Source organism: Talpa occidentalis, unplaced genomic scaffold (genome assembly GCF_014898055.3).
Source record: "Talpa occidentalis isolate TD23 unplaced genomic scaffold, MPIMG_talOcc4v2.1 talOcc4.11, whole genome shotgun sequence".
Lineage (NCBI taxonomy): Eukaryota > Metazoa > Chordata > Mammalia > Eulipotyphla > Talpidae > Talpa > Talpa occidentalis.
This window is the reverse complement of record NW_023601104.1, coordinates 62,797,933-62,825,015: the sequence shown is the minus strand read 5'-3', so window position 1 is coordinate 62,825,015 and position 27,083 is coordinate 62,797,933. Positions and strand designations below refer to the sequence as shown.

Genomic DNA, 27,083 nt, shown 5'->3' with positions numbered 1-27,083 from the left:
ATAGGATACAAGACATAGGATATAAGAACAGGTATAATGAAGGTAGCAAACTAAAGAAGCACCACTGTTCAATAATGATAAAGCAAATTCCAGCAAGTCAAGAGCAAAGTTATAACAGAATATTGGGAAGGTGGCAATTATACCTGTTAGAGAAGATGATGAAGCCACTATTAATTCACCATCATCTTCCCCCAAATCTGGTTAAGTCATACTTCAGGGTGGCAAAAGAAAGGTACTAATATGTCTTAGCCTGTTTCTTTAATCATGGTGTAAAAGTTATCTCTAGTCTTTAGGATCATCTGGGTGCACGAAATATCAGATATAGTTTAGTTGAATGCTACTTTGTCTGAAAGATGCTGCTTCCCATTGCCATGTTAATTAATATGGATCAAGGGTTCAGTGAAAATGAGACAGGAAGGCTTACATACTAATTAAAACTGTAAAGAAGCCAGAGGGAGGGGAAGAGAGAGAGGGAGGGGAAAGAGAGAAAGACCACACACAAATGGCTGTTTAGTCTGAGAGATAAGTTGATCTTGAGAATTAGGCAATGACTCCTTTTATGCTCTTATCCAGACATAAAATCGTACATTTCCTATGATCTATTCATTCTTGTTCTGGGTAACTGTCAAAGGATATGAAAAATACTAATTTGAAAGGATATATGCACCCCTTCATTGCAGCATTACTTACAACAGACAAGCTATGGAAACAATCCAAGGACCCATCAGTAAATGGGTGGATAAAGAAGAAAATGGAACACTTGTCAGCTTAAAAAAAAAAATGGTGAAATTCTACCACTTCAGACCATAAAGGTCGACTTCGAAGGGATCATGCTAAGTGAAATAAGTTACATAGAGAAAGACAAATCAATATCATCTGATTTTACTCGTATGGAAGAGATAAAGAAAATGAACGGACAAAACAAAAAAACCTCTTAGATTCTGACAACATAATAGTGGTTACCAAAGGAAAAGGGGGCAAAGCAGTACGTAAAACCCGTAACATGAGTTAATTGTGATGGTGATCACAGAGTAGTATATACACATGTTGAAGTATAAGGTTTATACTTCAAACTTAATGTTATAAACCAATGTGACTTCAATAAAAATAAAATAAAATAAAATTGTACACCTCTCTGACCAGTGATATTAGTCTAAAACTTTAACTTTGTTTCTACCCTGCTTTTGCATGGTCTTTCATACAGAGAATTCCAACTTGCTATAAAAGGGACTAAACATTGACCCCATCCACTTAAATCTTTTTTGTGCTGTCAAGTTTTTTAGCACATCAAAAATGATACTTCATCTACATTCTTATAAATATTCTTATTTTCTGAAATGGAAAAGAATATTAGAATAAAAATAATTTTATCAGTAGTCATTTTAATGTTAAATGTTACATTATAATTTCCATAAAATGTAAATAAATTCAAATGTATCATAGAAATCATACAAATGAAGGCAAAGCAAACAGTAATAAAAAATACCTAATGGGAGAAAAAAGACTAATACTAACAACCATGTTGATAAATATGAGCTATTTTTGTATCCTATAAAGAGTTTGTTTAAAAAAAAAAAACTATAGTATTTTGTCTAAATTAATGAGACAAGTTTGAACTGTTAGCAAATGACAAAAAGTAAAATGATAGTATTGTCTGTTATACCTATGCAAATAAAAGATACAGATTTCAGAACAGAAATTCCTATAATTGAAAAGGCTATTACATAATTTCAATAACACTTGTTTGAAGAATTTCTCAGAAAAACTAGTTAAATAGTAAATGAAATGTGGTCTATTAGACACTTCATCCTTTATCAAAACCTGGGCAAAGGGTACATAATAAGATAGAGTCAAGTAAAATTAAAATAAAATATTTGAAAGATATCATTGTTGGGGCCTTCCTGGTAATCTAGGTGTTAAGTCTAAGTGCTATCACTGCTAAGGCCTGAGTTTGATCCTCAGCCAGGGAGGTAACCCACATATGGCACAGCAGACCTCTCCTGTCTTGCTCACTGCTCCCCTCACCAGTGTATTTCAGTAAATCTGCCTGTTCTGATTCCTACTCTGTCTCTGGTGAATCTTCTCACGCCCACAACTCTGGCCTATACCCCAAATCTATGCAAAAAATAAAAAAGCAAACAAACAAACAAATAAAGATATTATTGTTCCTTTTTAGAATTTAATTACATACACAGGATTCCTCTCCAGATAAAATTTGTCACCCATTTCAGATATTTAATTAACTCCCTAAAGTTACGTTACAGTCCCCTTTATCGATATTCCTAATACACAGTAGAGTCATTACGCTAAGGACTTTATATAAATTTTTATTTTATCCTTATAATAACCTTAAAAGAGAGGCACCAGTCTTATCCTCATAACAACCAATGAAATTGGTTGACACTCATTATTTCCATTTTACAAATCATGAAAGTGAAGCTTAAGATGATGTTACTTATTCAATAAACAAAAGAAATGAAATTTACATTTTTAGCTGTTTGATGCCAGGTTGCCAGTTTTTAGTACCTATGATACACTGTCTTTCAGTAAAGTCCAAATTAATTTTGCAAAAGAGATATAAACATATCCAATCCCATTTTTAAATTTATATCACCCTCACTGCAAAAGGTAATTTGAAGTAGTTATAGAGATAGTTGTAAAATAGAAACAAACAGGTGTGTATGTGTCAGGTGAGGGGGGAGCTAAGAGAGTGAGATGACAACAGAGGTAGAGTCAGAACCAAAAATGGATATTATAAGGTCATCTGTGATTGATAGACTGGTGAGCCACATATTTAGCTCTGAACAACAAAGTAGATAGAGAAAAAGACTTAATCAACACTGTTTACCCGGTACTGAATTGGAGAAAAAGGCCTTTTTCTGGGGAACATGTGTAAACAATATACTCAACAATATTATACAATAGTGACTTTAAGACTGCTTAGCAATTTCTTGATTTAGGCCAAAGCATGATGTTAAAGCGTAAGTTGGAAAAGGCAAATCTATCCAGGGTACAATTCAATCTTGGTGCAAAACTCTGCAATGATCTGGATAGGGCTGAGGATAAAAGGTAGAATAGACAGGGAAATGGACAGACTATACATCATTTTGGTAATCTGCCTGGCAATTAAAGTTTTACCCTTCCAGTTTTATTGGAAAATAATTGACATACATTATTGTTCAAGTTTAAGGTGTATGCATTATGGTTTGATTTACATATATGATGAAATGATTATCACAATCGATTTGGCTAATAGGCATCTTATATAGATACAATAAAAGAAGAGAGAAGGAGAGAAAAGGAAAGAAAATTCTCTGACATGAGAACTCCTAGGATTTACTATCTTAATAACTTGCCTTTCTATCATAAAGCAGTGCTAGCTGTAGTCATTATGTTGTAAAATGCACTTGTAGTGTGTAGTTTATCAATTAACTTTTTAAATTTAACAGTGGCAGGGTTTTCCCTGCCAAGAATCTGGAGTACAGAGACTCCACATTGTTTAGTGGGCCATTTTATACCTGGACAAAGAAGCATAGGGTAAAATTTGTAACTTCTTATGTACTTTAGGAACCCAGAACACATACAATATATGTACATGTACACAATATTTTCATTGTTTTGTTAAATAAGAATATTGCTGCAACCTAACAAGATTATAGGAATCTGCTAAAGCAACACTTAAAAAAACATAATGGTCTAAATACCTTTATTACTGTACAAAATAAATTATGATTTAAGAAGATACAATAAAGTAACAATATGTGAGAAACAGAAAAATGAACGAACAGAAGTAAACTATTCAAATAGACAACTAATATTTTAAAAACAAGTTAACAGCTGCCACTTTGAAAAAGAGAACCAAATCACAGCACTAGCTGCCAAAATAATTAAATGTAAACTTAAAAAGTAAGTAACAATAACATAAAAGATATTTAAGTGCTCCGCCAACTGAGACTGGGATAGATTTCTAGATGTAATTACTAAAACTCCTAAGTCTTATTTTTGTTAAAAAGGCAAAACAAAAACTCATTTTGAGAAAATTAATAAGGAGGCTCTAGTCTTTTTGAAAGCCACTTAATGGTCTATCAGTATGAAAACAGTTAAAATTTGGCATATGATGAAATGTTTTGCAGCCTCAAAAAGACTTTTTAATTGCATGAGAAAATTCTTTACTAGTGTAAGGAGAACAGTATACATATAGTATTTTCACTTATTTCCAAATATACGTAAGTGTTGGTGATGACACACTTTTTCTTTTTTTAAATTTAAATAATTGTTTCCTATTGCCAAGTTTTAACAATCAGGGAAAATATTTAATGTGGTTAATTGCCTATAAAATAGCAATTCCGATAGAAATAAAACCAGCTATAAGTACACAAATAAAAAGGTAAAGACAACACAACCAAAGAACACTCTTCTGCCAAATAGACAATGGGAGAGTTTGTTTAGATTTAATAAGAATAAGCCAATTACATAAACTATGTGAAAATACAAATGATGAAGACAATAGTTGTATTTGTGTATGTATCTGCAGTTTAAAGACAGAGAAATTATGAATTTACACTGACATTAAACTCATATAGGACATAGAAAGTTCAAGGAATACAAGGAAATTTAGTCAAATAATTTACTATATCTGTAGAATAAACAGAAAAACAATATTGTGGCAATATGAATAGTTGTTGAGAAAGATTTCAAGATAATAAATATCTATTCTTAATTAAATACACATAAAACTTATGAAGGCTATCATTATTTAAAAAGCTAACATATTTTAATTTAAACAAAACACATATATGCCAAGTATAAAAAGAAAAAATTCCCAGAGTCTGCTCTATAAGTCCTTGAGAAATAGTTTACACAGGCAGATGTAAGTTTCTACATGGATATATATATATGCATATCAATGAAATAAATTTATTTTAAAACTTCTAAGGCATCAAGAATGAAAATAACCAAAATAAATAAAAATTGAACTAAAATACTATTGGAAAAGAGAAAATGAAGAACACTTACACAATAATGATAGCAACATTCTTTTGGAGAGTTATATGACAAATTCTGGCAAGAATGTTTGTGGAATTATGTCATTAATAAGCATACAAATAAAATTATATATGTAAATTATAATGATTTAAAAATGTCTATTTAAAAGATTATAAGTAAATACAGGGTGTTGTAAACAAAATCAATGCATGGTTATGAAGAATAGTGGTACTGGCAAAGGCTGTGTGTGGTCAGTAACTGAATTTAACTATGTGACTTTGGGCATGTTTATTCATTCAATTTGCTCTTGACACAACCACCCAGTTGTGAAAGCTCATTTGGTTACTAGGGCAAAGCTGATATGGCAAAGGCTATGCAATCATGGAATGTATTTATTAAGCAAATAATTATTGATTACCCACTACATACCAGGCATTATTTTAGACAAAAAGGATAGAAAAATGAACAAGACAGACAAGGGAACTGCTTTCAGAGTTTACACTTTAGGAGGGAGAAGCAGAATATAAATATGCATACAGATGAACAAATAATTTTGGCTATTCATTAATGAAAAGAAAGATAACAAAAGAAGGTGATATTTATAGTAATCAGAATGGGCAGAAAACCTTAGTGGGATGGTTAGGAAAAGCTGTTTTAAGAAAGTGATGTCTGTCCTTCACTTGTAATCAGGGAAATGCAAATCAAAACTACCATGAGATACCATCTCACACCAGTGAGAATGGCACATATTAAAAAAACTAGCAACAACAAATGTTGGCGAGGGTGTGGAGAAAAAGGAACTCTTCTGCACTGTTGGTGGGAGTGCAAACTGGTCCAACCACTATGGAGAGCTGTGTGGAGATTTCTGGACCTACTAAACATAGAGCTTCCTTATGATCCAGCAATTCCACTCCTAGGTATTTACCCAAAGGACACAGAAACATCAATTCCAAAGAGCACCTGCACCCCTATGTTTATAGCAGCACTGTTTACAATAGCTAAGCGTTGGAAACAACCCAAATGCCCAAAAATAGATGACTGGATCAAGAAGATGTGGTACATATATACCATGGAATATTACTCAGCATTCAAAAAAGATAAACACATGCAATTTGCAGCAACATGGATGGCGCTGGAAGGGATCATGCTCAGCGAAATAAGCCAAAAAGAAAAAGAAAAATACCGGATGGTCTCACTCATAGCAGGAATCTAGAAAACTTAAATAAGGGACCAGGAAAATGAATATAAGAAAGTGAAAATCAAAATCAACAAAAAACTATGAACCAGAGACACTTTTGAGGGGGTGGGGGGCGGGAGGGGAAGGATTGGGGTCAGAATGGGGCGTTTGCAATTGTATGGGGGAATATAAAAATAAAATTTATTATTTAAAAAAAAAAAAAAAGAAAGTGATGTCTGAATGCAAAGAAGCCATCACAAGCATATCTATAACAACTTAGGCGCACAAAAGCTATAAGGCTGGAAGGAACATGGTATATGTTTTGTGATGACGAACTGGGTGGGGTCAGAAGGGGCGTCATGTAGCTAGAACAGAAAAGTGAAGAGCAATACATAGGAGGTAAGGTCAGAAACCTAGGTAATCCAGTTCATACAGAATCTTAAAAAAGCCACACTGCCCCTGCCTTTTAAGCTCCTCGACATCCCCACGTTTTTGGATTTAGTTTGCAAAATAGGATTAAGATCACCTCATAGAATTGTTATGAGGTAATGTGAATAGCAATTAGCACAGTGCCTCCAGCATAGTAGACACAGTAGCTATGTGCATTTTCCTGTTAAGTTGCTCAAATAGAGAAAAATTGATGGAAGAAAAATTTTAAATGAAATAGTTGACAAGAGTTAGAATTGGGAAACAAGGAATGAAGAAACAGTCATAATATTCTAAATTTGTCTGAAAATGAAGAAAGATGACAATGACAAAATTAGAGTGATACGTAGAGATATATGCTGTTGGTAGGAAGAGAATGAGGTGTATTTAGCCTAGTAAAAATATGCAAAAGGCAGTGAGGGCCAAACTGGACAGAAATAAAAATCTGAAGGTCATCATCCAAATAAAATTAATTGAGCCTCATAGTATGAGACACCAAGTGAGATATAAACAATAGTAGATCCTTCCTTCTAAGCGCTAAGAGCTTAGTTAGAAAAACTGAACAAGGTGCATGCGCACACAAATCCTACATACTGAGAAGTGTCTTGAAAGGACAAATATAATTTAAAGAGAATTCAGATAGTTATTTCTGAATTTCATTTTGGAGATGGAAAAGGAGAGATCAAATTATATCCACAAAAAAGGGAATAGCAATTATGTCTTTAAACTTAGTAAGATAAGGACAAACAGGTACAAGGAGCACTGGGATGGAGGAAGGCAGTCCTGAAAGATAAAATAGCCTAAGGATATAGAGATGGCCAGGATGCTGTGTGTCAGTTAGAAATAGGGTAGGTTAAGATTTAGTTGAGAGACAAATTAAGGAGGATAGCATTATCACAGAATATACAGAGGAGGGAGAAATCAAAAGGAAAAAACAAACAAACAAAAAACCCAGAACACGAAAGTCAGAGCTTTAAAAAATACTGTTAGGAATAGTGAAAAACCAGATCAGTTTGAAAGTGTAGGGGGTAGATGCTCAAAAGACAAATGTTGATTGAATAGAAGAAATAACCATTACTGTACATTGTTACAGAAGTTTAAAAAAAAAAAATCAAAACACCCAAAAATAAGCCTAATGATTTTACAAGGAGAACATGAAGGAAGATTATATACTTTAAATAAATAAGTTTATAGCCCAATTAGGAAGGTCAAAAACTACAAAACAGTACTATAGGTTACAAAAAATCTACTATCTCACATTCTATTTTATTTACCTTTATTGGTATGTATTTGAACATGTCTCTCTGTAGTGTTCCTGGAGAATTCTGAATCCATGCAGCTTTTAAATTTAAGACTTTTAAAATAATAATAATAATAAAGTGAAAACTTTTCATATGATAGTTAGGGGAAGATGTTTAAAATAATTCTGGAGGTATTATCAGATGAACTTTACTGACCAGATTGGCAACTTTATTATAGTCAGAGAATTATTTATTTCAGAGAGGGTAAAACCAAATTTAGAAAATTTCTAGATATCCTGAAAAGATTAGCTTTAAATTCAACCCCATCTTTATACTTTATCACTAAACAAGCAAGAGGTATAATTCTACAGCAATGTTATGACACTAAGTGAAGATGCTGTTGTTCCACCAGAAGATTATGTACTACAACAGTTACAGTATCATTTTTAACACATAAACTGAAGACAGAGTTAGCTAAAATACTTAAATTTGAGGAACTAACTTTTTATAACAGAAGTTGATTGAAATTATTTTAGGTTTAAAAAGTAAAATTAAAATCACCAAATTTTAAGGATGAATTATTATACATTTATTATAGTTCTTTACTAGGATTATATTAAGGATAACAATATGTATATTGTATGTTTATCTATAAACCTACATCCCAACATCCACACACCTATACCCCCACATCCAATGCCACACATGTGCTGTGATAACATATTCACTGCTCAATCACAGTGTCAATCAACAAAATCAACACACCTATACCCCCACATCCAATGCCACACATGTGCTGTGATAACATATTCACTGCTCAATCATAGTGTCAATCAACAAAACCAGAAACTTCCATGTTCCTTGTTAATGAGTTAGCAGTTGGCTTCTGTTTGCTCATCCAAAGTATAACAGAGAAGCAAGGCATTTATAAATTTAGTTACATGACTGACTGTTTCAAATATCACAGGGACTTTATATTATAGCATGAAGTAAACTTTTCTAAACCTTTATACAAATAAATGCCATTTTATCAATATGACCTCAATATTACTAACTCAAATGTATATATGTAGGTATAATATGGTACCACTGCCCTTACTGGGCAAAATCTTAAATTGTTAGTGTGGCTTTATTCATTAGATTATCTTTGATATATGCATATAAATTCTGGCTTATTTTATTTAATAGCATCTAATGCAAAGGAGATATATATATATATATCATAGAAAATACATGCTTAGTATAAGCTTTTTTTAAATAAATCATTATTTAATGAGGGCCAAATATTGAATAACTTTTAATTGCTAGTGATCATTCTTTTATGCTCAAAAATTTACCTAATATTAAAAATACTTTAAAAAAACTTTCCATTAAAATACAGTTCATATGTTGAAGATCTGAAGTTAGAATTTAAGTTTAAGAAATATAAATTTAAGAAATATACTTACCTTTGACTCGAGGTAGACATTTGCTGATGACATTTTTGTTATTTTGCATATGTAACTAACTAAAGAAATGGCACAAAGAATAAATAGGCTATCATTAATTAATGCACGAACAAACACAGTCCATTTCAACTGATTTTCTGGGACATCTCCATGGACTAGCATTGCACAAGTCAAATTCACTACTAAAAAGAGAAGGCTTGCCAATATAAAGCCCAAATGCAGTAGAATTCTGAAAGAATAAAAATGAGTTTATTAGACATTTATAAAACTAATGAGAAATTAAATTCATAATTAGTGTGTTACTTTAGGTATGGTAATTCCTTCATTTTAAAATGTCCCCAATTTCATTAAACACAAATTTAATAATCACTCAGAATTACTTGGGAATCTTCACTGTTATAAAATTAGCACCTAAACCATTTAAACACAGTATTAGATTTTAAAGTATTTATTTAAATATAATCTCATGTGGGCCTAAATTCAGTTGCCTCTACCAGAAAAAATAATAGAGGATGATTTTAACACAATTTCAAGTAATACTGACTTTTTTCATTTTTGCAAGTACTAAGTATATTTTCATTGACTTTTCCTTGCTAAGTATTAACAGGCTTTTGTAATTTGCATGGAAAGTTTTATACTGTATCTAACTTAAAATTGATCACTAATATTAATTTTGGGAAATGTATATAAATATTGTTCAATCTTGTTATCTTCTGACTTTTGATAGCAAACATTGCTTTGATATATAAAGAAGAACATAGGGACAAAACTGTAGAGTTTCAAATACTCATCAATATTTCCTCTTATAAAGTTGCATGTTTACTATGCATACAGAACAACTCTGAAAATGAAATGCTCAATTCTTCCCCCCTAAAGAAAATTAGACTATGTCATAAAAACTCTTCAGAGAAGGTGTGGCTATCTGTATTAAGCTGCTATAACAGCTATCTATATGAAAATCATCCCAGTTCAAATGTGTTATACCCCAAAATAGTATGATTCAAAAATTAGCATCTTAATATTTTCTATAGGGTCACTTACAAAGGTGGAAACCATACAATGTTGTTTACCTTTGGAAATAATTTGTATATGGTAAATAATTTGTATATGTAAAGAAATGTATAATAAGCAACCTTTTTAAAGTGTATATACCAAAGCACGATGATTTTAGCTTGAAGAGATTAGACCTTAATATTCTCTCAGATTAAATAATAAAAATAATTACATGGTTTAAAACCCAAAATGCACCTTGAAATTACCCAATATCCAGGGGATTATAGTAGATTAGCAAATCAAAGCAGAGAGAGGTTAAATGAGTTGTTGGGAAGTTAATGAGAATTGTCTGAAACTCATCTCCTGATTTCCCAGCCTAGCACTCTCATTTCTGAGGCTAATCAGTTCTGAGACATTACTTATTTCATCAAACTGTACTATACATTCTGCCTCCAAAGAGCATCATCTAACTTTAATATTTGTGGACTCCATGAAGTGACATCTCACATCTGAAGTTGGCCAGTGGCAAAGCTTCATAGAAAGGCACTAGGTAGCAAACTGGCTGAAGTGGGAGAACTATGGGGTAATTCACCTTCCTTTTTACTAATCTATTTAATTTTCTATAAAATTGCTAAGGCACCCTCAACCAATAAGCACTCTACCTTCCGAAGTCTGCTGTGAAAAATTTTATATCTTGCTACTCATGAAACTTACCTGTGTTTGTCTAGTTCAGTGGCACATCTGACTTTACATATAACCTATAAATAGAACATAAAAAGAAAGTTTTGAAAACATGTAATATAATATTCTTCATATTTTTTTTTTTTTTTAATTTTCTAGAGGCATGTCTTATTTATTTATTTATTTGTTTGTTTGTTTGTTTGGTTTATACATGCACTGGGTACAGTCAGAAGCGCGGGAGGGTGAGAGAATTCACCAGAGCCAGAGCAGGGAGCAGAGCAGGCAGAAGGACCGAAGTACACTGCTGAGGGGAGCAGCGGGCAGGTCAGGAGAGGTCTGCGTGCCATGTGGGACCCTCCTCCGGTGGCCAGGGAGCAGCCAGGGATTGAACCGGCGCCGCAGAGGCCGCAGGCAGCTTCACAACCCAGCACTCAACCGGTGCGCCACCGGGGAGGCCCAAAACATGTAATATAATATTCTTAAGTTTGTTTTGAATTTGTATTATAAAGTGATAAAATTATAAATAATAATAGATAGCAAGTGAAGTACAAATGTTAACTACCAACAAGAAAAAATAGGTAAACTTCCAAAGGTTTAAAACAATAAATCAAAAACCTTGTCAAAGTCTTAAACTTAAGTTTCTGACTTTATTTAACCAGAGTTCAGTTAAAACACTTATTTGAACTTTTTTTTTTTTTTTTTTTGTGGGACCCTCGCTGGCAGCCGAGGAACGAACCGGCACTGCAGAGGCTGCAGGCAGCCTCGCAGCCCAGCGCTTAACCGCTGCGCCACCAGGGCACTTATTTGAACTTTTATTAAGAGCCTGACATTATGTTAGATGGCTTTTCATCTATAATACAGTTCATTATATTATCCTTGTTTTATCCTAAAATGGAGCTTACTTAAATATGAATATACTTCACTGTTTTACAAATACTGTTTTCCCCTCAGATGGAATGAAATAGCAAAAAGGAACAAAGGGGCTGAAAAATGAGCACAAAGAAAATGAACACAAAGGATAGGTCATACTTAATAAACTTCCTTTCTTCACAGTCTTGAGATTAATTTGTCCCATTACCGCGATGTTTACAGTGATCAGTTGTTAAGGAAGTATTTGCCAGATTTCATCACTAACTTCCTATTTTTTCCTGTTGTAAGTTATCATTGGAGAGTTAAGAGAATATGTAAATATCTTACCGTTCTTTCACTCACTAGTTTTATCAACTATCAATAATTCTTGTCTGAAAAAATTATGATGGAGCAATTTCTTTTTATAAAGTAAGTCTGATAAACTATCTAGGTAAAGGGCACACTCCTTTGATATATAAAAGATTTTTATTATCTAGCTCCACATTCCCATCATTATATCCTTTTATTCCTAATCCAATGATCTTGTTACTCTAAATTACTTACAACTCTTTAATCTCAACATTCAAGACTTTATTTGAGTGCACAGTCCTTTATATTGTTATCTTAAGTAACTTAGGTATCCTATATCCTTGTATTACTAATTGTACTCTACGCATTTATTTACATATTTATTTCCCTCTTAAGAGAGACCATAACTTACTTATGCATTTATAGCCCCAGTCTTGACACAATGCCCAGTTTACTCAAGCATTTTCAGAAAATATTTGAATAAATGATCAGTGAACACATGTCAAAGCACTAGGTGTATGTTTGTGTGGGGGTGAGTGTGAGAAATATAGCACAAATTAAAACTGGAGGGGTAAGCAGCTTTCTAATCATGGAGGCCTTATAGAAAAGTGCTAAAACATTAGGCTTTAACTCCCACACACTTTGTGATTTTATGTCTGAGTGATTTCTTCAATGACAGTGTAGAAAATGGATTAGATATATATAATATAATATATTATATTATTAGATATATATAATAATATAATAGATTAGATATATTATATAATGGATTAGATATATTATATTATATAATAATATAATAGATTAGATAGATATAATATAATATATAATAAATTCCAAGTAAAAGATTTTTGAATTTGAGTGATTCCACTTAACCACATTCCCAGATTTTGAATTTAAGGAACTGACAGAATGAGTGCCACACTGATAAACATTTTAATACTATATAAAACATTTAAATGAGAATCAGTTGTGGAACTGACTCTGAGTCTTAAAATTTATTACATATAAGTAGAACTATTGAGAAGGCAGGTGAGTTTTGGGATATAAGAAGGAAATTATAATCACCAACAGAGGTGACAGCTGAAACTCAAAGTAGAAGACATTTGAACAAATGTAGATTAAGAAGTCAATGACCAGGGCCTCCCCAATGGCGCAGTGGTTGAGCGCTGGGTTGCGAAGCTGCCTGCAGCCTCTGCAGCACCAGTTTGATCCCTGGCCACCGGGCGAGGGTCCCACATGGTGCACAGACCTCTCCTGCGGCGCCCGCTGCTCCCCCCAGCAGTGTGTTTCGTCAGTCTGCCTGCTCTGCTTTCCCCTCTGGCTCTGGTGAATTCTCTCACCCTCCCGTGCTTCTGACTGTACCCAGTGCTTGTATATAAATAAATAAATAAATAAATCTTATTAAAAAAAAGAAATAAAAAAAAAGAAGTCAATGACCAAAACAACATAAATATAATACATCCATGTTTAATAGTCAGAATGGAGAAGTACAAAGAGTGAAGAAAAAAGAGAGGGGCCAGGGAATAGACAAAAAAATATTCAGATTACACATATACACAGTGGAGAAGTTCAGGAGTAAAAGTAAATTACAGTCCTTGCTAAATTCTGCAAAAGTAAAGAATGATTAGGAAACATTTGATTGGATTACTAGTATGTTATTGGTACTTTGCACCATATAGTTTTTAGTACAACAATAAAACAGAACTGTAAGAACCTATTAGAATGCAAGAAACAAAGGTAGTGAGTAAAAAATATTCTTGAAGATAAGAAACAGTGTGAAAATCTGTGTTGGGAACAATACTCTTTGAATACTGCATGTTTCAAGTCTTTGGAGCAGAGGGAATTGCAGAGAAAACATCCTTGAAAATGAGAGATGGTATCTACCTTAAAACAGAGAGATCTGTTTCTTGACTACTATATTAAAGATTGAGAACATCTCCCTCTCTGGGAACATCACAGGGGAGTAAAGTCTCCTTTCTCCTCAGTAAAGTTTTGCTTCATTTCAGAGTAAAGATAAGGTCTGCTTCATTTCAGAGTAAAGATAAGGTCTTTTATTTTTAAAATTAAAACAATCTAACAGAAAAATGGATGCCAGTATAAAAAGTTCAAATAACTAGGCTGTACTTTTCATTTAATAATTTAGAACTGAAAAACATGTAATTATTGTTGAGAAAGAAAAAGGTAGGTGGGTGAACCATACAGGCGTAGCAAAAACTCAAGTGATAAGGAATACTAGACTAGACTGACCACAAGTTCTAAGTGCAAGTGACATCAGAAGAAAGCTAACAGAGTGGGGAAAACAGAGGTAAAGGTAGGATAAGGGTGAAAAACAAAGGGTGAATTCAAGATACAGAAGAAAAAAGGGAAGACATTGGTCAGAAAGAATTGCTCCATTTTTAAGAGATGATCCAAGATGTAGCCATACTGTTAGGCTGCTCAAATAGAAATGGAGGGTTACTGAGCTCTGAGAAACCACTGACTGAGATATATTGAATGGGTTCTCAATATGGGCTTTGACCAAGATCTATATAACAAGACAGCAGACCAGAGAAAAAATATGCTGATTCATTCTGGAAAGTGGAAGTTATTGTTGTAGCCAATGATGACCTAATCAGATGGCACAGTTTTCAAAAAGATGATTATAATATAACATTAGTAAGTAGTATCGGGAAACATAAAATTGGCTAATTGTCCTTCCCACAAATTGAAATGGTGGTTCATAAGGCATGAAGTACCATTTGGAAAAAGCGAGATTTCAATGAAGGCATTTGAAAGACTTAAATGAAGAAGAGAATGGGGACAGGGTAGGAGGGGTAATTCATAAGGTTATAGGTCATGGGATGATATTAATAATAGGTGGGAGAGGGAGTTGAGCTGAATAGGAAAGAATTAAAGTTCGGTTATCCCAAATTTACAGAATATGTTAAATAATACATCATATAAATATAATCAGGTACTTTAACCACATTTAGATTATAAAGTTAAAAGTGATAATCTGATATTAGCAGATTATATTTTACAGAATATGGCTAACACCATGATTCTGAGTAAAAAAAACTAGCAATGTCAAAAATGTCAAGAATTACATAGTTCATGTGTCAAAACTAAACCAAAACAAACTTTAAAAATATGACTGTAGAATTGAGGCTGTTAGAAGGGAAAGAAGTTTGGCTTGGGAATAAAGTGGGGAGGTGGCCCAATGGTGCAGGGTAAAGGACTTTGGGTGCTTTGAGGGTGGGAATGGTGTAGTAACATATATCCGAGGAGGTGTGAATCTATTCCCCTAAATCTATACAGTGTTATAAAACAATGTTATTTACCCATAAGGAAAAATATATATATATAGTTCATCAAACATAATAAACATGCTTTACATAGAATTTTTGAAGTTTAGAATGGCAAATAGCAAACATCTAAATTACTTGCTGATGTGATTGGTATCAAGTGGACCATATCTTTCCAGGTCTTTTTAAAACAAGAACAAAATGGGTCATTTATAAAAGGATATTATTCACTATAAAAGTGTGAAGAATTATATGGGTTGATGCATATCAAAGGTTTTTCATGATATACCCTACCTTTATCCAACACGTAAACCAGAATTCCTAATGTAGAAAATACTAATTCAGAACTTGTGAATTAATGAAGATTTAGATATTATTATTGGCATACTATATTTAATAATATTTAACCTATTTATAATTAATCTAAACTAATTTTTTTTCATTTTAAAAGGTAGACTTCCATATTTTGTCTCCTTATTTAGAACCTCAAATGAGCAGAAGTTGAGAGGATGACAATTATATTTCATTTGTGAATGTTAGCTAATATAAGTTCAATACAGGTATCTCAAGACTCGAGGAAGAGTTACACTGGAACTGTATTTCATTTATTGTCCTCCATGGCATGTAGATGTATGATGCTTAGAGATGGCAGTACTAAAATATTTATGGAATGGCTGCTTTTCTATAGACTTGTTTTTTGTCAAGTTTTTCCCACTTTTGTTGACTGAAAATAGAAACTTCATTAGAGAACTCAGGTATATAAAATTTAGAATTCAAGCAAAAATGAATTCTGATGAACATAAATCTCTTCATGATCAATCAACAGGCATATATATCCAACTACATGGACTACTTTCACAGAAGCAGTTGCTCAGTTTCCATTTCAACCATTTAAGTTTTTGTGCAGAGTAGTGTACCATTCCCAAGCCTATCAATGCTGATAACCAATGCTACTTCAATTTCAGAACTTTTTTTTCTTTGCAGTAGTCTGTTCTTTCTAAGATACATAAATTAGAATACCTTTGAGTATTTCTCTTAGGATACTAATGCATTTTTTTCCCCTAAAGTTTCTTTTCTTTGCTTAGTTTTATTTCAAATTGCTTAAACTGATTTTATGGAATTAAGGAATTACGCACAAAGTAATTAAGGAATTAAGCACATCATCTAAGGAATCAAAGGAATTAAGCACATCCTGTGTGACTTTCACTGGGAGAGGACTCTGGAAATTTGTGCCTGACTTGACACCATGTACCTGTAGTTGACTCCATGTGTCGTTTTTCTTTTCTGATTTTACTGTTTCTTCTCACTATGATAAACTGTAACCACAACTGTAACAGCTTTGATTCATTCCAGCATCATTGAGGCCTAGAGTGTTCCACAGGACCCCCAATACAATGTGTGACTATCCAAGAAAGATGAATCCTAAGCCAGTAATGAAGACAACTGAGAACCAAATATACATTTTGGAATTGTCAAAAGTGCAGGAAACCATTTGAAACAAGTGCTGGAACTGAGAGGTGGGGATGGCTAAATAGGAGTAGCTAAAATCTGTTAAGGGGCCAAAAAAAAATCTCTATTGAAAGTTCTAAGAGTTAGATGGCAAGCACAGCTGAGAGTTTGGCACCATACTACCAGCAGGAAAAATAATGAGGAACACCAAGAACAGGCATTATCTCCTGTCCCAATCATCTTGCTTGACTGGGTTCTCAAAATGCTTAAAATTAGACCTTTATTTTCTGAAGGATTAGAATATTTTACCCCTGATGAGCATGACCAGTCCAATAGGAAATACCTAAATATACAGGCATCAGGGGTTCCTTACAAATTATTGAGTCACATCACCCTATGGTGTGTACACGCCTTACCCACATTCTTAAACTTTCTACTTTTAATGATGAACAGCCAAGAATAACTAGATAGCTCAAAAGTTTTCAACAGAAGAGAGAGATCAAATACAAAATAGATAATACAAAGAACTTAAAAAATCAAAACCCCCATAATTGTCTCAGAGAAATAATATAGTACACTCATGAAAAAAAGAGATGCTGTTATTAAAAAAGTTCAGAAAATAAAAAAGAGTTCATAAAAAAACTAAGTTTGCTACCAGAAATGAAAAGTCAAGAGAAGTGATGAAAATTATGTAAATCTACTCCCAAAAGTAGAGGAAAAAGTCTAATCAAAATATGACAGAAGAGATCAGGAAAGGATCTTTCTCAGAGGTGCAACATGTGAATGTTAGGAGTTTCAGCAAGAGAACAGAAACAGGAGGAAAGAAAAAAAAAATCAATGGAAAATTCAATAGGTTTCCCTAAACTAAAGAATACATGTTACTAAATTGAAGATATTTCTTACATGAAGAGATATCATTGTAAGTTTCAGAAGACTGGTACTCAAAGAAGAAAATCTAATAATTTTTAGTAAGGAAAAAACAAGTCATCTACAAAGGATCAAGAAACAACAATGGCTTTCAAATTTCAATAACAACACGGGAAGCAGAGCAATGCCTTAAAAAATCCTCAGGGAAAATTATCTCCAACCTAGAATTATATAGTTGTCTAAACTACCAATAAAATATGGCAGTTGAATAATGATATTTCAGACATGAAAAAAAAATGGCTTTACAAGCACTCTTTCTCAAGAAGATGATGTAGGATGTACTTGCCAGAAATAAGGAATAACTCAGGAATAACTAAAAGAATAACTCAGCAGGCCTGAGCTGTCTAAACCCTGCACTTTGCAAAGAAAGGTTTGATCTTTGCTTGGATCTAGAAAGGTAATTTCTAAGTCCTTGGAATATTCTGCCTGATTAGGGTGTCTTTGTTTACCTGGGTCCCTTGGCCATACCAAATGCTAACAATGTGATTTATGATGAGGCTTTGAGCCATTCTTTGAAGAGACTGAAGGCTAAAGAACTAAGGTCAGTCATTAAATGACTCATCCCCAGTACAAGTCCTGGACACCACGACTCAGGTGAGCTTCTCTGCTAGGTGCTGTAATCTTTGTAGGTGCTGTCATCTGGCATTGCTAGGAGAATAAGTACACTCAGTAAGACTGTAGTGGGAGAGGACAACTGGCAGCATGTCCCTGGTTTCTTCGGGACTAAGAAAACCTTAAAGATTTAATTCAGTAGGATTTTACAATAACAAAGCTGAGCTTTAGAGATTAAGTGAATTGTTCATGAATACACAGGAAATGGAACAGAATTAAAACCCCCATATCTTGACTTATAATTCAAGATTTAGGGTGAGTCCTGTGTTTCTTTTGTTGTTGTTGATGTATTTATGTATTTAGGTCTTTGATAGTACATAGTTAAAATAACTTCCTTTGTTTTAAGGTGATAAATATCGTTTTATTAATGAGAGTATCATCTATGTCATACAAATGAGTTATCAGTTTAAGATTCAGAGAATTTTAACTGCCCAAGAAAAATGTATTCAGAAGCCAAATTATCTCTTTAAAATGTAATAACCTAGAAGCATTTTAACATCTTCATTTTCTCTTGTTTTGTTGACTAAAAGATACATTTACCATACTCCTTATTTAACTAGAGGTATTTTTTAAACATACATAAAATTTTCAGCAATGTATTAATTTTGAGTAAAAAGTCAGCTTTCATCATTGAAAATCATTTTGAAACATAACTGATTACTACAGAAAGACAACTGAATGTATTTTATGTTAAGTTATTTCTAAACTGAGTGTCCCTACATTATAGATTTAGATTCTTTAGGATACTGATTTAAATTGAAATTGTGCTGAAGTTGTGCTATTTTTTGAAAGTTTTTCCCAAACCCAATCCCCTTTGCATATTACTGATTCTTCATAAAATCTCCCATGCTTTTTGAACTAGAAATATAGCAGAATTGCTTTTTGTAAAGATAAAGAGCCAGATTCATTGGAGAAAAGTAATCGGACTGAGGTAGAGAAAAAAAGGGCAATATGTATCAGAATAACAGAACATCCTAGGGGAGAAAGCAACAGAAGGAATGCTTATATCGCTATCACCTTGATTTCTTAAAGACAATAACTGTATGTAATCGGTGATCATGATGTCTCTCACATTCTCTTTAAAACCTACTAACTCCATGGAATGACAGAAAAAGCAGTAGTGTAGTCAAAACACCTGACTGTCAATGCTTCCACTTTCTATTGTGGTTCAGGACAAGGCCATGGCCTCAGTTCAGCATTTGAAAAATGAAAACCATATCTATCAACACATCTTAATTATATAGGAAGGGAATAATGGCATCACATATATTACATAGGTTGGAAAAAAGTGATTGTTCTATTGCCAAAAGTTTGCATGTAAGAAAGAAGCTAGACAAAAGGAAATATTTAGATATGCTCTAATTTCCTTTTTTTTCTACAATAATAACATTTGAGTCTTACTATGCTTCACTAGCATTTTATTTAATCTTCAGAATTCTAGAGGTAGGCACCTCCCTTTTTCAGATGGAGAAATTGATTAAGTCTCTTGTTTAAAATCAGTTAGCAAGGGTTTAAGGAATTATATTCCCTTTCCCTATCACTCCACCCCCAATGTCCAAATTCATAACTACATAATCTATCCTGATGTATGTTATTGTGGTCAATTCTGTTAAATACTCTTAGAAGGCCAATCCTTTCCAGAATAATCTTTAAAAAATGACAATTAGTACTCAACAGCCTCAACCCTCATGCTGAACTTTCTCTTCCACAGAAACCCTTGCAAAGTGAGAGAAAGAATATGAAAACTTTTCCTATGAAAGTACCTAAAATGAGGCTATAATGAGTAAAAATCTCTATCTTCCCTAGAGTGTGCTGATTCACTTCAAGGTAGCCCAAATGATGGGATAAACAACTGGACAAAATCTTACACAGTAGCTGAGGAAAGAGCAAGAGTTTAAGAAAATATCACTAAAGCATTAATATACCTAGACTGAGCTGAAAAAGTGTGATTAATATGCTAAAAAAAGGGTGAGCTATAATTGAATTTTTGTAAAATGTGAGAACACACAGATTTGAAGTATCAGTGACATCTTAGAAAGCAGATGATCCTAAATATTTAAACACTTATGTTTATGTCCTAAGTAAGTCAAACTTTGTTTATGTTATGTGTAACTTTTAAAAAACTGGCTATCATATCTCAGAGATAGAATTCACAAATACTATATGAAATCTCAGAATTAGGGGGAAAACTTTTTTAAAAAACTTCAAATTCCTGATTGCTTTATTAGTGTCAGATTGTTAGAATTAAAGGTATCTTGTATACCACTAAGATCAAGCACTTTACAATTTAAGCAACTGATCCAGAAAAGAAGTGATTTGGCAAGCATCGATTAACCAAAAAAGAATAGAATGTGCATTAGAACTCAGGTTTTCAGACTTCTAATTCATAGCAATTGATGAAATTTTACTACCTTAAACAGATACCTTAACAAAATTAAAATTAAACAATTACAAAGAAACCCATGTTTTTGTTTTGACTTTATTTAGAACAAATTGGATAAAAAGTTCTACTTAGTTTAGTTAAAGATTGTTTTCATTTGTTGAGATGGACAGAATTCCTTTGAAATCTTTACTACAAATCTTATCTGTCGTCCAAATCACTTAGCATTAGCCACATACATAACAGTGTCAGGTGTTGAAGAACATGCGAAATATCCTTCAAAATAAATGTATAATAGTAGCTAACCTAAAGAAATACACAATATAGGAAAGGGAGGCAGACAATTATGATATGTAATATATATTACTTTCTTTATATTTGGTCAGACTTAGAACACCATAAATTAAAGTATAAATGACTATTCAGAATTAATTTTACTAATGTTGATAGGTATTAAGTTATAACTCAGCTTTTTTATATGAAAATTATAAAGATGAGAAAATGTGCTTAGCTATTTTACTCCTTTAAGGAAGAAAATACAGAAGTGGAATGGGGAGGAGGACAAAATAAAAATTAGTAGCCCATGGTTTGAAGTTTGACCCCAAAAACATTTGTTTGGCTTATTCAGTGTTAGCCTGCAGTTTTTTTTTTAAAAGATTAATTTTTACTTATACAATAGCTGGGGTACAGGCCAGAGGTGCAGGAAGGTGAGAGGATTCACCAGAGACAGAGTGGGGAGCAGAACAAGCAGACGGACCGAAAGCACTGCTGAGGGGAGCAGCGGGCACGACAGGAGAGGTCTGCCACGCCATGTGGGAAATCTCCCTGGCTGGCTGGGAATTGAACCCATGCTGCAGAGGCTATGGACAGCTTCACAGTGCTGTGCTTAACTTGCTGTGCCACCAGGGAGGCCCAGCTTGCAGTATTTTTTTTTTTTTTTAAAGATTTATTTATTTATATAAGCACTGGGTACAGTCAGAAGCACGGGAGGATGACAGAATTCACTAGAGCCAGAGTGGGGAACAGAACAGGCAGACTGATGAAATACACTGCTGAGGGGAGCAGCGGGCGGCAGGAGAGGTCTGCGCACAATGTGGGATCCTCACCTGTGGCCAGGGATTGAACTGGCGCTGCAGAGGCTGCAGGCAGCTTCGCAGCCCAGTGCTCAACCGCTGTGCCACCAGGGAGGCCCAGCTTGCAGTATTTTTAACAACACTTCAACACCCTGTCATTATTTAAAAAGTAGATTTTTTAATAAAAAATACCCAAATTTTTATTTTTCTTGGAAAAATCAGATGATTTGGCAATGTGATCTTGCAGCTCGCATTATGTGGCTGTCCTCTTTGCATATAAATTCTCTAGTTTATCAGCTACCATCAATCTCAAATGGTAGCATCCAGGACCCACTATGCATTTGAGTTTGGGGCCTGTTTTTTAAAGCAAGCACTCTTTTTGAGGGGAGGTGTAAAAGAGAAAGAAAAGAAGTAGAGAGAGTTCTGTTGTGAAATTATATATTCAGGGGTTCCCTAAGCCAGGATATTTGGGATATGGTAAAAAAGAAACTTCATTCGTTCACTATATACTGAACATCTAATACATGCCATGTATTAAATTAGGTGTTAGGGATACAGCAAGGACAGACTCAGTCCCTATTCCTATAATACTTAGAGTCTAGTACATTAAAAAAAAACCACACTAATATAAAATTGCAAATATGCAAATGATATGAAAGAAGAGACATTAATGTCCTGTGAGTCTGTAATTTTGGATTCTAATCTAGTTGGATAGTTGAAGGCTTCCCTGAAGTGTTGCTGTGAAGTTGAGAGTTAATTCAGCAAAGAAAACCATTTTAAGATGAGGGAAAAGAATATGGAAAGATTTTGGGGCAGAAGAAAATAGGAAGCAAAAAAGGACTAATAGAACACTAAGAGGCTGGAGTGGTGAGAAATAAGGAGAAGCATAGTATGAGACTAGAACCATGAAATACCATGTAGCATGTAAAAAAGTTTGTTTTTATTCTAACAATAACCAGATCCAATACAGGAACTAGTTTGTGTGTCTCTGTGTGTGTGTGTTTCATAATAAATTATGTATTTTTTTGGATAGGATAACTTGGCAATAGTGTGGAGAATGAACTTGTGGAAGCCAGAGGACACTGACAGTAATTATGAGGCTAACTGCCATAGACAAAGCAATAGATAATAGTAGTTAATTAGGCTCCATTGATGGGGAGAAGTAAATGGACTTAAGTGATATTAGGAGGTCACATAGATAGTATTTGGTAAGAGAGTGAATCCAAAGTATGAAGGAGAAGACTGATAGGTTTCTGAATTATTTAAATAAATGGATAGCAGTGCCATTTACTGAAATGGGGTTCAGGTTTTGGGGAGATAGGTATGGGGTGGGGAAGGATGGAGGAGGAAAGGAAAGGGATGAACTAAGTTTGGAACGCTTTGAATCTGAGGGCTCCTGACAAGATGTCAAATAGGTATAGAATATAGAAAGCCAGAGCTCAGAGAAAGAGTATGTGTCAGGATCAGTGATGTATGTCATCTACTTTTAAGTGACAAGATGCCACCATGAATGTGGATGCGATCACTTAGGAAGAACAAGAGGGCTAGGCCAAATTCTTGCTTACTAATTTAGCTGTTTTATTCAAGTTCTGATAGGCAGTATTTTTATTTTTATATTCTAAGTACCTTTAAAATTCAACTGCAATTCCTTCATTTATCCATGTTTATTTAAGTCTTTCAAATTTTAGTCTTTGTAGTCAATATTTAATGGTACCTCATTATGGCTGCAATTTTCATTTTCCTGATAACTTGATCATCTTTTTCTATGCTCCTTGGCTATGCATATCTTCTTTTGTGAAGCATCTGTTTAAATATTTTGTCAATTTCCACTGAACGTTCTTGTTATTGAATTTTTAAGAGTTCTTCATACATCCTGGATACAAATAATATGCGAGATATATGTACTGCAAATATTTTTTCCCAGTCTGTGGCTTGACTTTTTATGATCTGTCTTAGAAAATTCAAGCTTTTAAGATTGATAGTCTCATTTATCAATTTTTGCTCATGTTTTTGTTTCCTATCTAGGAAATCTTTACCACCTCCAAGAGAATGAAGATATTCTCGTGTTTTCTTTCATAAGTTTAGCTTTTACATTTAGATTTATTATAATATCAAGTAGATTTCTATATGAGGTGTGAGGCAAAAATCAGTATAATTACTGATTTTATAATCAGTATAATTTTATAATCAGTATAATCAGTATAATTACTCAATTATTTCAGCATCATTTGTTGAAAAAACTTTCATTTCTTCAGTAGGTTAATACCTTGGTATTTTTATATAAAACAATTGAATATGTAAGTGGGGGTCTAATTCTGGATTCTCTATTCTGCTGTATTGATTTGTATGTCCATCTTTTCCCCAGAATTAAACACTGTGATTACTGTAGTTTTATAGTAAGTCTTGAAATCAGTGTAGTCCTCTAGCTTTGTTATTTTTTCAAAATTATTTCAGTTCTTTTAAATTCCTTGCATTTCCATATATACATACTTTAAAATCATCTTGCCAATTGCTACTAAAAATCCTGCTATTTTAATAGGGATTGCATGTATAAGTCAATTTGAAGAAGTGACATCTTAAAAATATAAAATCTTCTAGGATGTACTCTGTCACTTACTTAAATCTTAAATTTCTCTTAGTAGTTTTTATCATTTATTTTTCCTTTATAATATATTTTAAGTAAAACACCAACCTAAGCATTAATTTTCCTGTGGTTATAGCTCTACAACAGAAAATGGTGTTATATACCAGCCAGTGTTATCAAAACTTCTATGAAAATAAATGATGCTGTTCCAGGAGTCAGAAACAGATATGTGACAATGAGCAGCAATAATAAATATCATTAACACCAAAATTACCATTTCAATAGCCACACACGTATCTTTTGTTCCAATATCATAAAAAGTTTTTACTTTTCCCCCACTACCATCTCTTACATCCCTTTGTCTTTTTCTTTCCCCACATAGTTTTCATTGTTTTTTAATTTTTTAAATATTTATTTATTTATACAAGAACTGGGGTACAGGCCAGAGGCGCGGGATGACAAGAGAATTCACCAGAGACAGAACGGGGAACAGAACAGGCAAATGACCGAAAATACTTCTGAGGGGAGCAGTGGGTGAGACAGGAGAGGTCTGTGGTGCCATGTGGGTATCTTTCTGGCCGGCCAGGAATAGAACCCGCACTGCAGAGGCTGTGGACAGCTTTACAGCTCTGCGTTCAACCAGCTGCACCACCAGAGAGGCCACATAGTTTTCATTTTAGAGTTCTTAAAACCTCTATTATTATATCTATTCCTAAGTATTTTAATTTTTTGGCACTATTGTAAATGGAATTGTTTTTATATTTCATTTTCTAATTGTTTTCTACTAATATATAAAATATAGTTATATACTGCAAGTTTATTAAATTCCCTTATTAACTTTAGGTTTGTTTTTTTTTTTTGTAGACTATTAAGATTTTCTACCCAAACAATCATGTCACCTACAAATGCGGACAATTTTACTTCTTTCCAATTTTTAAACCTTTTTTTCTTATCTATTGCAATTGCTAGTTCTCTAGCATAATGTTTATGACAAGAAGTGTGTGTATTTTCTTCCTTTTCTAGGGGGCAATTGTTCAGTCTTTTACTTTTAGTACAATGTCAGGATTAGATTGAGGAATTTCTCATCTTTTCTGTAGTTTGCTAAAAGTAACCATTAAATGGTGGTTGTTTTTGTCAAACCCTTTCTATGCATTTAATGAGTATATTATTTTCTTCTTTTATACTGCTAAAGTGATTGCTTTTTAAATGTTCAGCCAATGTTGCATTCTTAGAATAAAACATATTTGGCCATGATTCATTGCCCTTTATAGTTCTGGATTAGCTTGCTTAGATGCATAGATTTTGTATTAATGTCCACCAAAGATATTTGCAAAAATTTTTCATGATTACTTTTTTCTGATTTTGGTATCATTTAGTTTTTGCAACAACCCTATGGAGTAGGCATTATTACTACCCAGTTTTGGAAATAGGAATGGACACAAAGAAGTTTAGAAGTTGTCCAAGGACACAGAGCGGGTAAGTGATTGAGATATATAATGTTTCACTGCCTCTACATTTTAAAAAGTTTTGCTGTCATGCTTTAGTATGAGGCCCATTAAAAAAAAAGTCTAAGTGTTAATAACAAGAAAGGGTACCTGTTATAGATACAGTATTTGATGAATCGTCATTTTTTTCTATTTCCTTACTGGGTTAGAGTTTTTATCTGCTTGATCTATCAATAATAAAATATTAGATTTATTGATTTCTCCATGAAGTACTATTAATTTTTTCTTTTGGTTTGTATGATGTGATTTTTATTTTTCTATGCTTCTAATGTCATTCTCCTTGTCCTTGTATTGGGAATATCTCTTGTATAGCATATACAAGAATTTGCTTTTAAGTGCAGTGTGACAAATTTTCTTTATTCTACATTCTTAAATTCAAGACACTAAAAGTTTCCTATTCCTTTTTTAACCTATGTACTTTATTCATTTGATCTTTCTTAAGGTTTGCATTTGCTTATTTTTTTCTTGTTACGTTTTTCTGGACAAGTTCTGTCCTTATTCTACAACTCACCATTTTTATTCAACCCAAGTTATTTCCACCCAAATATATAAAAAAGTTATATATTTCTTTTCTTATCTTTGTTTTATTGAAAAAGTATATTCAACCTAAAGTTTAATGCTAATCAATTATATTCCTTCCTCCAAATGACATTAGGACCACACAGTGCTTTTAACTCCATCATTCTGCTCCTGATTCATAAGCTACTGTCCATTTCTTTCCATTTATTGATGCTAATGAGAAATCGTTTTATACATTTACTGTTTAGATTTACCTACATATGTACTATTTTCTTTTGTCATCATTCCTTCTGGTATTTTAGTGCTTTCTTTCTGAGGTAATTTCCTTTCTTTCTGACATACACCCTTTGGAATTATTTTTTTTAAAGATTTCTTTTTTATTTATACAATAGCTGGGGTACAGGCCAGAGGTGAGGGAGGGTAAGAGGATTCACCAGAGACAGAATGGGGAGCTGAACAGCAGATGGACGGAAAGCACTTTTGAGATTCAGCCAGGGAGCCTAAGAGGGCTGAAGAAATATTTTTCACCCCTGCATCCTTAAGGTTCCATCCATTTTGTCACATAATGCAGAACTTTCTTAAAGGGATGAACAGTGTGTGTGTGTGTGTGTGTGTGTGTACACTTCATTTACCTACT

General features: G+C 33.3%; 1 protein-coding gene across 1 annotated transcript in view; it reads right to left on the bottom strand.

The window, feature by feature from the left end:
• The window catches only part of GPR137C (G protein-coupled receptor 137C), a 59,471-nt gene that overhangs the window by 19,266 nt on the left and 13,122 nt on the right, over positions 1-27,083 (bottom strand). Inside the window, 2 exon segments of the mRNA XM_037503346.1 lie at positions 9,279-9,507; positions 10,986-11,029. Of these exon segments, the coding sequence (XP_037359243.1) occupies positions 9,279-9,507; positions 10,986-11,029 (273 nt within the window).